The following is a 12,313-nucleotide window of genomic DNA, read 5'->3' on the forward strand; positions in this document are numbered from 1 at the left end:
CGTGCGCCGGTCTGCGTGGCGGGTGGGCGGGGGCTGGAGAATGCTGTATGCACTATTTTTGGGGGGACCTTGATGCACCAGAATGCATGTAAATGCACGAAAAACTCATGCAAAGGCACTGGACTGCAACTGAAAGCCCATTCTAAGCTACAAAAAAAACCACACCGGAATGCGTTTGCAGATCTGGTCCAGACATGGTGTAAGCAAGCCCCTAGAGATATGAGCTATGTAATGCTGTTGGTATGAACATCTTTATGTTAAGTTGTAAAGTCTATAAGTTGAGATGTACAGTATATATCCAAGGAAAGGATGTTTGTTACACAACCAAATGGTAAATCCAAACAATGGCTTTATTTTCTGCTGCAGTGCAAAAGTAAATGGGTAAGTATACTGAACAACCCTTTCCGACATCCTGGCCCCATCATCAGATCATTACCTATGAACCATTCTTCATAAGTGTTTGGAGCCCATCTGATGCCTTGCACCCGCTGGACATATATTACTTTCCCAAAACAGCTCACCCGTTTTCCTGTCATGTTCTGACATTTGTATCGTAGGATTTGGCCATATTGAAATCATGACATTTTTTTTGTTGCATTTTTACATACAAGATCAACTATAGGTTACCTAGTGAGGCGATGAAGAAAAAAAAAAGTAAACATTTAAAGGAGAACTATGAGGTGAGTGATTTCCTATCATTCTCACAGTTAGAGCCGACCTGTGACAAAGCAGCTGTCACAGTTCGGCTCTGTTGATCAGGAAGTGAGCGAACACATACCATTGTTCTCTCACTTCCCGATTGTCAGTCACCGCCCCCTGCATGGATTCCTCTCTCCGATCCTCCAGCGCTGAGTGGATAAACAAGCAGGGGAGGGGGCGGGCACAGCTGGCTCTGCTTCTAGATGGGCAGAGCCAGCTGTCACTCACGCAGCTGGGTAGATCCAGACATTGTCGGTATCTGTCCCGACTGCGGTGCTCTTAGTATATCATGGGCAATAGCCCACTATATAGTGTGCTTTGGGTCACGGGAGGAGATTAGTATATGTCCTCCTGTGACCCTAAAGAGAACTATGGGGGAAAACACTTACCCCATAGTTCTCTTTTAAGGCCCTTTTTTTTTTTTGTTCACACCACAAAGTCCGCGTTCCAATGCCTTTGACCTCTGGAACACAAGCCGGCCGGCATTGAAGGCAATGGCACCGCAGCCACGCCCTGCCCGCCTGAAGTGCAATTGCCCGCATTAGTGCTTGCATTCCGGTCCAGTGTGATATGCAAATACACTGCAAGCACTATTTTTGCAGATCACACTGACCAGAACGCAAGCACTAATGTGCCTGCATTCCCGGGTGCGGGAAATCGCACTGCGGGCAGTGGGCGTGGCTGCGGTGCCATTGACTTCAATCCCCTCCCGCCCCTGAACGCAGGGAGCCAGCCGGCTTGTGTTCCAGTGCGTTCCAGAGTCCGAGCGCACTAGAAAGCGGAGTTTGTGGTGTGAACTGGCCCTTACTCTGCACTTGATCCATGCTGCTTTCTGGTAGTAGCTCAGAGGCGGCCAGGAAACTAGCATTTCCAGAGACATTGGCAGCCTACATATTTCAATCGGTTCATATTTTCTGTAAATAATTTCATGTACTGAAGCAAGCTAGATGCAAGCTGTTCTGTCTATCTGGAGATGCAGTATTTATTGTAACAGTGTCTGCCTGGAATTGCTGTAGCCTCTGAAGATTTTCCTGATTCATGTAAATGATAGGATTTGGAAATAAATGACAGCAGTGAGTTATGTTGGGGTAAATCCAGGATGTTCTAGTGTTTCAATCAATTTTTCATCTCTTCTCCCAGCTCATTGCTCTGAAAAGTAGCCCCGTGTAGCTTGTTTACATTAGGAGCAGCCGTGCTGGTGTAATAATACCCATACTGGCTGTGTAGTCGTGTTTTCCCAGTAGTCATCCTGACCTTCCCATGTTTTCCTGACCCATGGGTCTTCTATGGCTGTACCTTTTGTTTCCCTATCCTCTCATATCGCCATCCTTCATTTTCCCCCTGTGGCTTCAAGCACATATGTACTCAGTCAGAGGAATGTCGTTTCTACATTCATTTCTAGACCTTACAGAACCAACATGGTTATAAAAGGTTACCGCTCAGAGGTGGTCCATTTGTTTCATTTATTTCTGCTTGTTCTGCACTCTTGGCATATAGGGGAGAATTTTATTAAAAAGTTTGTGACTGTTCATAAAGGTTTGTATCAGAACCGTCTTTTTGGGAAGTGTAACAATATTACTACTAATGCCAAAAACGGAAGCCATAAAGTCTATGTCCAGCTAGTTTTGGATTAGAACTTCAGGTCTTTATTGCTATCCGGGACTCCTGTTAGCGTGATTTAGCCTCACTTCCTGTCTTGTTGACAATGTATTACCAGCGAGGAAGTGAAGGAAACAATCCATAAGCATCACAGATGAAAATAAAATGTTTTTCTTTCATAGAGTTGGGCAAAACTAGAACACCAGTCAGATTTTTACCCTTTTGGCTTTACATACACCTAAGCTGGCCAAACACCTATAGATTTTCTATGGTCAGATGAAAAAAGTGCAACAGATTCCTCCATCTACACTAAACTGTGTGGATGGAGGAATCTCACGCTGGGCCAAGCTTGCTAGCAAGATACTGAAGCTTGGCCCAGTGGGAGATTCCTCCATCCACACAGATTAGCGTAGATGGAGGAATCTGTTGCACTTTTTCCATCGGACCATAGGAAATCTGCACATAATCTAGAGGTGTATGGCCAGCTTTAGTTTCCACATTTTCTGGGAAATATCAGCCTTATTAGTTACATTGGCAATATTACATTCTGCCATAACGTGCCTTTGTTTTTAAAGAGAACCTGTCAAAAGAATAGTGATTATAAATCTCAGCAATGTATCTTCCAAAACTGTCTATCAGACCAGGATCCCTTTGTATACACTCTCCACTGGCCATGTACATCCATGTTTTTTTGGATCTGCTGAATGGCAGCCACACCGTGAAATTAGAAATCAAAAGCAGCGTCTACATTTTTTTCAAGCACTCTGCAGCTCTGTAAACTTGCTTCCTGTGTAACATTACCAGGCTCCTATCCTCGGGAGAAACTGCAGAGTCCAGCACAGAGGTTGTTAAGGGTCAGCCTGTGAACATGTGTCTTATGTGAAAAGTGGCCTCTGTGGCTCTCTAAGACCAGTTTTTCTACTTGATGAAGCTAGGGGGAATTGGCATAATGGATATTAAATGTCAGCTAGGTTTTATTGCTTGTTTTCACTCTAGAAGCTTTCTGCCTTCTAATGGGGCTTTGTGGAGCAGTCCATGGCATGCTTCAAATCTGTTTACAAGCACTCTGTGTAATCAAGTCTTTGTGATGGACTGTCACTTAGGTTGTACATTTCGTGCCTTACTGTAAATGGAAAATACTCCTCCGTAGTAGACCACAAGCCAGAGACTAGAGCCAAGGAAGAGCAGCAGTGTGATCTACTACATGCTGGCAAGTGATCACCTTAAAGGGAAACTGTCTTTCGTTGCTGTTCTTAAAGGTTCATGCTTTTGGGCTTTGTTTTTGATCCTAGCTTGACTACCTAGTGCGTCATTGACCAGCAATGAGCATGCAGTATGGTAGGTCACACTTCTCGGATTTCATTGACTGCATTCTTCTTACAGATCATTGATGTGCTAGGTAGTGAGTAGGGTCAAGGTGATGCCATGCACAAAACAGCCCTGCAATGGCCACTGCCATATTTCTATCCATAAAGAGACACCTAACAGACAGAGCTCTGTTCATTGTTTTTATAAGGAAGAACTTCAGTTTTGTGGGCATGCAAGAATATTGTTTTAACACGAGGAGCTGACAAATCATAATTTAATTTTTTCTTACTAATAGTAGGGAAGTGGAGCTAATATGTAGTCTGGGAACTAAATCTCCTGAAAAATTGAGTTGCTTTTTATTTATTTTTTTGTAAAGCTTCTTTAACACTTAATTTAGCTCTATGCACCGCAGCTAGTCTGGATGTGCTGATGCACCTTATAAGACATTTTTGTGCATTATGTTACCTAAAAATGCAGCATGCCTACATTTTAACTTAAACTCCAGTCAAATACTATTTCCCTACCATCCCTTCCTCCCACCCCCTTCCCAAAAAATTGGCCAGTCCCCTTGACTCCTCTTGGGCTGGCATCAGTAGTCCTCTCGATGATGAAAGGACCCCTCTGATGGGCAGCCAAAGTGGAAACTCTAAAAAGTGAGGGTAAACCCCTCTTAGAAAGTTGTCATCAGAATAGGGTCATCCACTGGATAATTTTCCCTTTTCTCCTGTTCCAATAACTGCAAAACCCACACTGAAAATATATTTAAGGAATTTAAAAAAAAAAGAAACCAGAGCTAATGCAAAATTTAAATTCTTTATGAAATGTTTAAGCATTTTAGACAGTTGGAAAATCATGGCGTACAGAAGTGAACATCATGTGACTCCATTTTTTTCCCCCTCTCATGTGACCTCAGGTTAACCTCCACTGTGGCAGAACATAAGCGTGCAGTCAGACCAGTGCGCAAAGTGCAGGCCTCGGGAAATCCACTGCGGTTGCTCGCTGCTCGAGATGATATCCTGCAGGAGTATACAGAGACCAGGCTGAATGTGGCCTTTATGGAGTCCAAACGAATGAAAGTAGAAAAAAGTATGTTTTGTTTCTTTTTTTGCTGAATATTGCCAGCAAAGCTTCTGCAAATAGCTATCATTTCCCTTTGGTCAACTTGAATATTCTTTTGAAATGTATTTTAGTAATCAGAATGCAATAATCAAGAGGTGGACAGTACATCATGAGCAACTAGGGCTTGGCTAGAATGGAAGTAACAGATTAGCATCGGTTTTCAAAGCAGCTAAAAATTCTTTATAACCAGAAAGACAACACACAGCTCTTCCATCGCTTTTCAATAGCTTTTTAGCATTCTGTTTTTCCATCATTACAGGTGCTGTTAAAGACCTTAATTTTTTTTCCCCCACCCTTCACTAAGAACCTAGGACTGCAGTTGCCTGATTAATAATGATGATAATGAGTTCCCAGAGCACTATGGGTAATCTAATGACACATTAGGTGTCTACCCGCTTTTGATGCATTTTTTCGTTTAATTGAAATAACTGGGCTCTATAAGAAGTAATTAATTATCCACTTATGTGTGTAGGTGTTAGGTTTTGTAAACCGCAATGAGAGTGTGTGATAAGGAGCCTAAAGCTTCACCTGCTGGCTTAAAATAAGAGTGCAAAATAAGAGTGCAAAATTTGAGTGTGCAGCAGAGGTTTGAGAGATTGTCTCTGCAATGGTTAAACAGGTAGCAGTAAGAAAGCATCTCAATAAAGGTTTGAAATCTTCTCCACTCTGTACATAATAGAAGGCTTGGCTGGAGTTGAGCTGTCAAAGTTTAGAGAGCTTTATATATTAACTGGCTGCAGAGAATAGAAGTATGAGATGCACAGAAATCCCTGGGAATAGAAAGTTGCTGTGCGGATGTTATACAACTGGGAGGCGGTGATGGCCATCCAGTTATAATACTGCCTGGCATTTATGGCCATTTAATTAGAGGGGGGGGGGGAGGTTCCATTGGCTTCATTGGAAATTGGTGTATACAACAAAAATGAAATGCTGGCTGTAAGCAGACACCTACATAATAATATTTGTGAACCATTTATCATAAAAGTAGTTTCACAAGAATATTCGAATTGATGTGAGATGGTGTAAAAGATTAACAATTGGCTGGAGGTGTATGCTCATTTTTGAAGCAGGGTTGGGTGGACCAAGCAAACCAATGAAGTTCTGGGTGCTCGGGGCGAGAAGTTGAGATGATGGGATATTTATTTAGAATGGACAGAAAAATGTAAACCAAGTTATTCTCTTTTAGTGTCTAAGAACTCGAACTTCTCCGACGTGGCTCTTGCTGGGCTGGCAAGCAAAGAGAACTTCAGCAGTGTCAGTTTGCGCAGTGTTAACCTCACAGAACAACACTCGAACAACAGCGCTGTGCCCTATAAGAAGCTTATGTTAATACAGATTAAAGGTACGTAGCGGGTGACTAGGCCTTGCCTGAGAACAGTCGCTGTTATTTCCTTATCTGCCATTCTCAGCCGATTTAGGAAAACGTGACTGGGTGTTACTGCATTTACTAGTTTCATTGCTGTTAGCTTCAGATTTGTTTTTAAAGTAGCTGCGACCAATCACCTTTATTTCCACATACCTGAGATGGCGTGTATGTGACAACCCTGTTCTGTTCCATGAAAGGGAGTTTCTCTTGCTGTTTGTCAGATTCATTTTAGACTTTTAACAGTGGCATAGTGGTTAGCACTTCTACCTTGCAGCACTGGGGTTCCGGTTCAAATCCTGGAGTTTGCATGTTCTCCCTGTGCTTGCATGGGTTTCCTCCCACACTCTAAAGACATGCTGAAAGGTTAATTGTCCCTGTATGTATACATGTGAGATAGGGACCTTAGATTGTAAGCTCCTCGAGGGCAGGGACTGATGTGAATGTGCAGTATGTAAAGTGCTTTGTAAAAATTGGCGGCGCTATATAAATACCTGTAATAAAATAAGAAAGTATAACCATAGAGGTTACCCTTCCCACTGGCATAACGCACTTATGCTTCAGCGCGGCAGGAAGGCTTTAACGATGGCTGTACGCATTTATGCATTCAGGCAGCCTTCTGTTCTGTGCTCCTAGCACCCAGTCACTGTAGCATCTGTAGCTGGTGGGGCAAGCTCCCGATCATGTGACTGTTGTGACACCCAATCATGGCAATTACGTAATTGGGAAGCCCGGCTCCTGTTCAGAACCCCTTTAAAGGACTTTCTCTCACCAGTGCCAAGGGGATAAAATAGAAAATATTTACATATCCCTTTGTCACATCCTAAATATAGGAGGATTATTCCTCATTTCAGCACTGCTGACAGCCATGCAAATCATTCCTTTACCCCTCTTTAGCCAGATGCCAAAACCATTGTTGTATAGTACCGGCACAGCCTAATATAATAGAGCCATTTATTCCAAACTGCGTACAGCTGTTTCAGGCTTTTTGGCCATCATCCGTGCAGTATATGGAAACTATGGCTTCTATGGAGTAGGACTTGGTGCTCCAGCTGAACCAGTTTGTAGCACAGTAGAAACTACTTGGAACAGAAGGTATTCCCGTCTCTAATATGTTGTTCTAAATGGAAGTGTTGGGCAAACAACCCAAAACACCAAGTTCTGCAACCTCTGCCCATCACCTTTTTGTAACATCATCCAGCTGTGATGTATTCTGGAGCCTGAGAGGACCCCGTTGATGGACAGCCAATAGGAAATGTCCATGTCACCCAAGCAGCATCGTGAACTTGAGGCAGAGGACCCTTCTCTGCAGGGAAGAAGATAAGACGTGGGACCCAATATGTTGCTTCACCTCAGATTTAGAGAAGTGTAAAGTGAAGAAATATAGTTATGTCAAAATTGCATCCGTATACTTTAGGCCTCATTCACACAGACATTGACATCCATATGGCATGCACGCTTGTATTGAGACCTTCTCCCGGGAGGAACAGGTTCACCTTCAGCCTGTAATTGCGTGCAGCCGCATGTACATCCCTATGACGGTATCATCCACATTTTTGTAGTGTATAAAGATACGGTACTACTTGCTTAGTAGTGACGCACAACAATTGCACTTTACTGTTCCGCTCTTTACTTCTGCTCAAGATCTATAACAAGTAAATGTTGTGACCTAGCCTGTAATCTCAGCAATTTCTCTGCAGGGGATGCTGACTACAGTGCTTATATACATGTAAACCTCAGCGGAAGCACCTACGATATACGAAATGTTTTTATGAAACCGCAAATATGTAAAATTCCAAAACTGACTTCAAAAACTGTTTCTTTCTTCAGGCCGTAGACATGTTCAGTCGAGGTTGGTGGAGCCCCGAGCATCCTCCCTGAACAGTGGGGACTGTTTCCTGCTGATCTCTCCGCTCTACTGCTTCCTGTGGGTTGGAGAGTTTGCAAACGTCATTGAGAAAGCCAAGGTTAGTGTCCTCAGATGTTGACATTCTGTCACTCTGCTGCCACTTTGAAGTGCCAAGACCAATTCTGGCATGGATATGAGCATCTGGAAGTGCTGTGTCATGCACAACACTATATATGGCCATGACTGGACAGATCTATGTGCAGCCTCTTGAATTATCTGACATCGCTCTCAGCACGTCCCCACTTTGAAGAGTGTCTGTTTCATAGCCAGGAAATCCTGCTGGAGGGATCCAGCCAGTGGTGTCATGACATCAGGGCCCATATGCAGAATTCTTCATTTTCTTCACCAATAGCTGCGTTGAGGGGGTCATTTTGAGGTTGTTGCAGTGTACTATTGCAAGACCGCTTTGTAGTTTTGGAATAGTAAACTCCTGCCAAAAAATTAATTCCGTTTTTGGCTGACCCTGTTGCAAATAATTTGTTTTGTTTTGCTTTTTCTTTAGTGCATGTTTGCAGGCTAAAAAAAAAAATACATCATTTTATCCATCTGCCCTATTGTATATAGAGAATTTTTTTTTTTTTAGATGGCCATACCCTGCTGGATTTTCAGCAGGACTGAGACGAAATTTGAGCTGCGGCTCCTGTCAGAACCCCCTGTTAAACCGATTTTTCAATTGGCTTTTGTCAAAGAAGCCGGTCCAGAAAAAAATCTCAGCCGAATGGTCGCACACAACATTCAATACCCAACTGTTGTCAGACTACAGTCTCCCGTGGATGGGGGGGGGGTTGGGATTCCCTCATACACACTAACATAGATAAAATATAACTTTTTTCTCGGTCAGCACATGGGGTCCGAGTGAGGAAAAAAACAGCCTGTGTATGGTGCTAACTCTTACATATGCAGTAGGTCATAACAGCCAATCATAATCTATTGTATCCTTGTCTGACATCAGCAGAGTGAATTCTGATTGGTTGCTATTGGTACTACACTAAAGAGTAAGCAGTCTCCATTGAATATGGCCATGGTTTATTAATTGAATTATCCTCTAACCTAAGTTATTATAGATGCAAGCTTCCTGGACCCATTAGATCCCTTCCTCCTACAAAGCCTAAGCGAAGGAATCCAAGGGGGCCTTAAAGCTTACATATTTAGGACCTTTTATTGGTTTACTTAAATTATTACCTAAATGACACATTTTCTAAATTGATCCATGAATAACATGGTAGAAGACTCATTGAGCTACAATTGAAGTATCTGTACTAAACCTGAGTGGCCGTGAGTAAAAGAGGCAGAAATTGTCGGGCTGCGCCATCCCCCATTAAGGATAAGTGATCTGGTCATGACAAAGGTACAGACGCTACCGTTGCTGGCCTCCTTGTAAAAATGCTAGTTGCTTGGCTGTGTCTGGCTTCATTGCTTTGCGTTACAGACCCGGAACAAGCATGCTATAAATGAATGTTCGAAAAGTGTCATTCCTTAGCTCTATTATTGTTCCCGGTCAGTGATTCGGGAAGCATTGAAGCCAATGACCGGAAGGCAACAGCATTGGTCAGTTTCATTTTAAAGCGGAATTCCAGGAATGATCTCTTATGGAAACTTACAATGGTCCAGCTTGGCTCGATGTAAGTATCCATATCTTCTGTCCCGATGGTTGCTGGGGGTGAATATGCCATGATCTTTCCAGTTGCTGCACCAGTGGCTTCCCCTATGCACACTGAGCACAGGAAGTCACACACTCGATGCTGCCGCCATTAAGAGAGAGCATTTTTTTTGTCACTGAATACAAGACGTTCTCTGATTGGACAAGGTGAAGAATTGCAAATGAGGTCACAAAATTATTGTTCCCCTGGCTGTCAAGCTTATCTTCCGTCTTCAGTACTGATGAACCCAAAGCAGATGTGTTTAGTGAGGTCAGAATTTCAAACCAGCATTCTTTCCAGGTCATTGACTCAACAAGTGGTGAACCCAGAAGATCACCATATGGGGCAGAGAACTTCTGAAGAAAGTCAACATTGGTGCCAAAGGGGCTTATGTCATCACCAGATCCCTTTCACTCAAAGGTTGAGATCAAAGTTCTTACATAATTTGGGCTCTGGGGCAATGGAATAAAAAAAACTGACAGGCAGCACCTAGAGAAATGGGTCTGTCAATGTGCTCATGATGTGTAGGTCTGACTGCCATCTGTACCATCACACACTATTTGAACGACCTCCTGCAGAACTCTGTTGAGAAAATTCCCACAGACATTAACTGGAAGAACTTTGATCCAGGAGAAAATTAAATTTAACCGTTCATTTGGATATAATGTGTGCCAATCCCACAACCAGTGGGATATAATAAGGACCATATGATCTCATAAAAGAGGAGGCGTGTGAGAGCGACTATGTTTAGAAGGGGCACAGAGACCATTCTATCTGCTGGTAGGTCAGATATTTCCTTTTCCCTCTATTTCATGGGACTAAAAAAACTTTTTTTTTTTTAGGCTTCAGAACTGGCCACCATAATCCAGACAAAGAGGGAGGTGGGGTGTAGAGCATCCTATGTGCAGACAGTGGAGGAGGGAATAAATACGCACACTCACGCGTCGCGAGACTTCTGGAAGCTTCTGGGCGGTCAGATGGAATCCCAAGGTAATTGTGACTTACCGGTAATGCTGATGGTTGTGTATTAAAACAAGCTTTTCACAAGTCTAATCGTCTATGTAAGGGAGCAATCTGAAATTTGCATACATCTACCCCCATGTTCGTGCAAACAATACAAAGTCCACCTAAATACTCTGCTCAATCAATCAGAATTAACCAATAAAGACATTTTCCATTGTTTTGCCGCCTTTATTGTATTGTACAAAAGTGTCAAAACCCAGTAACCGGTTAATGGGTGGGTCACAGCCATCAGAAAACTACCTCCCAAAATATGCAATTTCCTTCCTGAGAATGTAAAGCCCATTTTAAGCCAAGTTATTTTGTTTTTTGTTTAGGACAGCTTGATGGACTAGGACCATGATTTCCCCTCTCTTCCTGTCTGTCATGAGGACAGGAAGAGAGGGGAATTTCAAAGCGGAGGCACCAACATCAATACAAGCACTTTATTTTTAATGTTAGAGTTTCGGGAACGGTTAAAACCTCTGAAGTTTTTATTCCAGTTGAGATTTCCCTCACTACTTGTGTGGTCACTGGGGAGGGAAGTGAGGACAAATCGTCCTACAGGTAGGGAGAGCATTGGAAACTTGACTGAGGTTTTAACTATTTCCAAAAAAAAAAAAACTGTGTGTATACACAATGGAGTTTGTTCCAGATCAGTGACTCAGAAGCTATTGAAGCTATTGAAGCCAGGCAGCAGCCCTTTTGGGAGGTTAGGGTCCACTTATCTGTCCAGCTACAGGATTCCTTTATTATTTTTGTATAGTTTTAACAATAAATAAGCTGATCTCTACACACTTATCTTTTGCTACGTTTCACTACCGTCACTGAACTGAAAAAGAATTGCAGTTTTGTAGTTCTGGGACTGTTGCACTGTTCAACAACTATGTGTTTGTCCTCATTCTGCCTGCAGACGCTGGAACCCCGGAGGAAGATGAACGATATGAAAATGCAATCATCGAAACAAACTGCATCTACCGTTTGGTTGACGATAAACTGGTGCCTATAGATGAATTCTGGGGTAAAATCCCTCGGTGCACACTTTTACAGTCTAAAGAGGTTTGTTATGCCTTTCCTTAATAGTAGAAATAAAACCCATTTAGGTAATTTTTGAAGGTTTATGAAGGAAGAAGCGTTTATCGTGCCAAAGGAACTCACCAGATGTTTCCTGTCGCTCTTATTGCACTGTGGCTTTTCCTGTCAACTCGGTTACTTTTTTCTTTAGACCTTTTGATCAGTGAGGATGAATACGCCGAGGAATTATTATCAGTCATTATTTTTGAGTTTTCACATATTGTGCCTTCTCCACTACTATCCCTCAAACCGCTCTAGTGACATAGCAGCAGCCCATGATACAGAGGTTTGTTGCAAGTCAATGAATGAAATGAAGCACCCAGCTGTATGATGTCTCTATTCTTGTTGAAGGCTGTACTGAGAACTTTATAGACTGGCCTTCATCTGAAAATGCTTAGTTGCCTGCTTGTCTTTCTGGTCCTTGGAACAGGCATGTGATTGTAGGTGGTTTGACCTTATTTACCGCACACCAGTCCCAAGCATGAGAACTAAAGGCTAGGCCTCCATATTTTTCTAATATAGGTTTATTTGTACCACTGAAGGACCATAATCCATAATAGGAAGTTACCAAACTGCATCTGGTTTTGGCACTCAAGGAGCTCA

At 42.7% G+C, this 12,313-nt stretch overlaps 1 protein-coding gene across 1 annotated transcript in view; it reads left to right on the plus strand.

The window, feature by feature from the left end:
* The window catches only part of SVIL (supervillin), a 126,505-nt gene that overhangs the window by 98,971 nt on the left and 15,221 nt on the right, over positions 1 to 12,313 (plus strand). The window contains exons 24-28 of the mRNA XM_018563437.1: positions 4,520 to 4,692; positions 5,912 to 6,067; positions 7,919 to 8,055; positions 10,480 to 10,627; positions 11,550 to 11,695. Coding sequence (XP_018418939.1) covers positions 4,520 to 4,692; positions 5,912 to 6,067; positions 7,919 to 8,055; positions 10,480 to 10,627; positions 11,550 to 11,695 — 760 coding nt within the window. The remainder of the gene's footprint in view (positions 1 to 4,519; positions 4,693 to 5,911; positions 6,068 to 7,918; positions 8,056 to 10,479; positions 10,628 to 11,549; positions 11,696 to 12,313) is intronic.

The sequence above is a fragment of the Nanorana parkeri genome, unplaced genomic scaffold (genome assembly GCF_000935625.1).
Source record: "Nanorana parkeri isolate BGI_ZX_2015 unplaced genomic scaffold, ASM93562v1 scaffold664, whole genome shotgun sequence".
Classification (NCBI taxonomy): Eukaryota; Metazoa; Chordata; class Amphibia; order Anura; family Dicroglossidae; genus Nanorana; species Nanorana parkeri.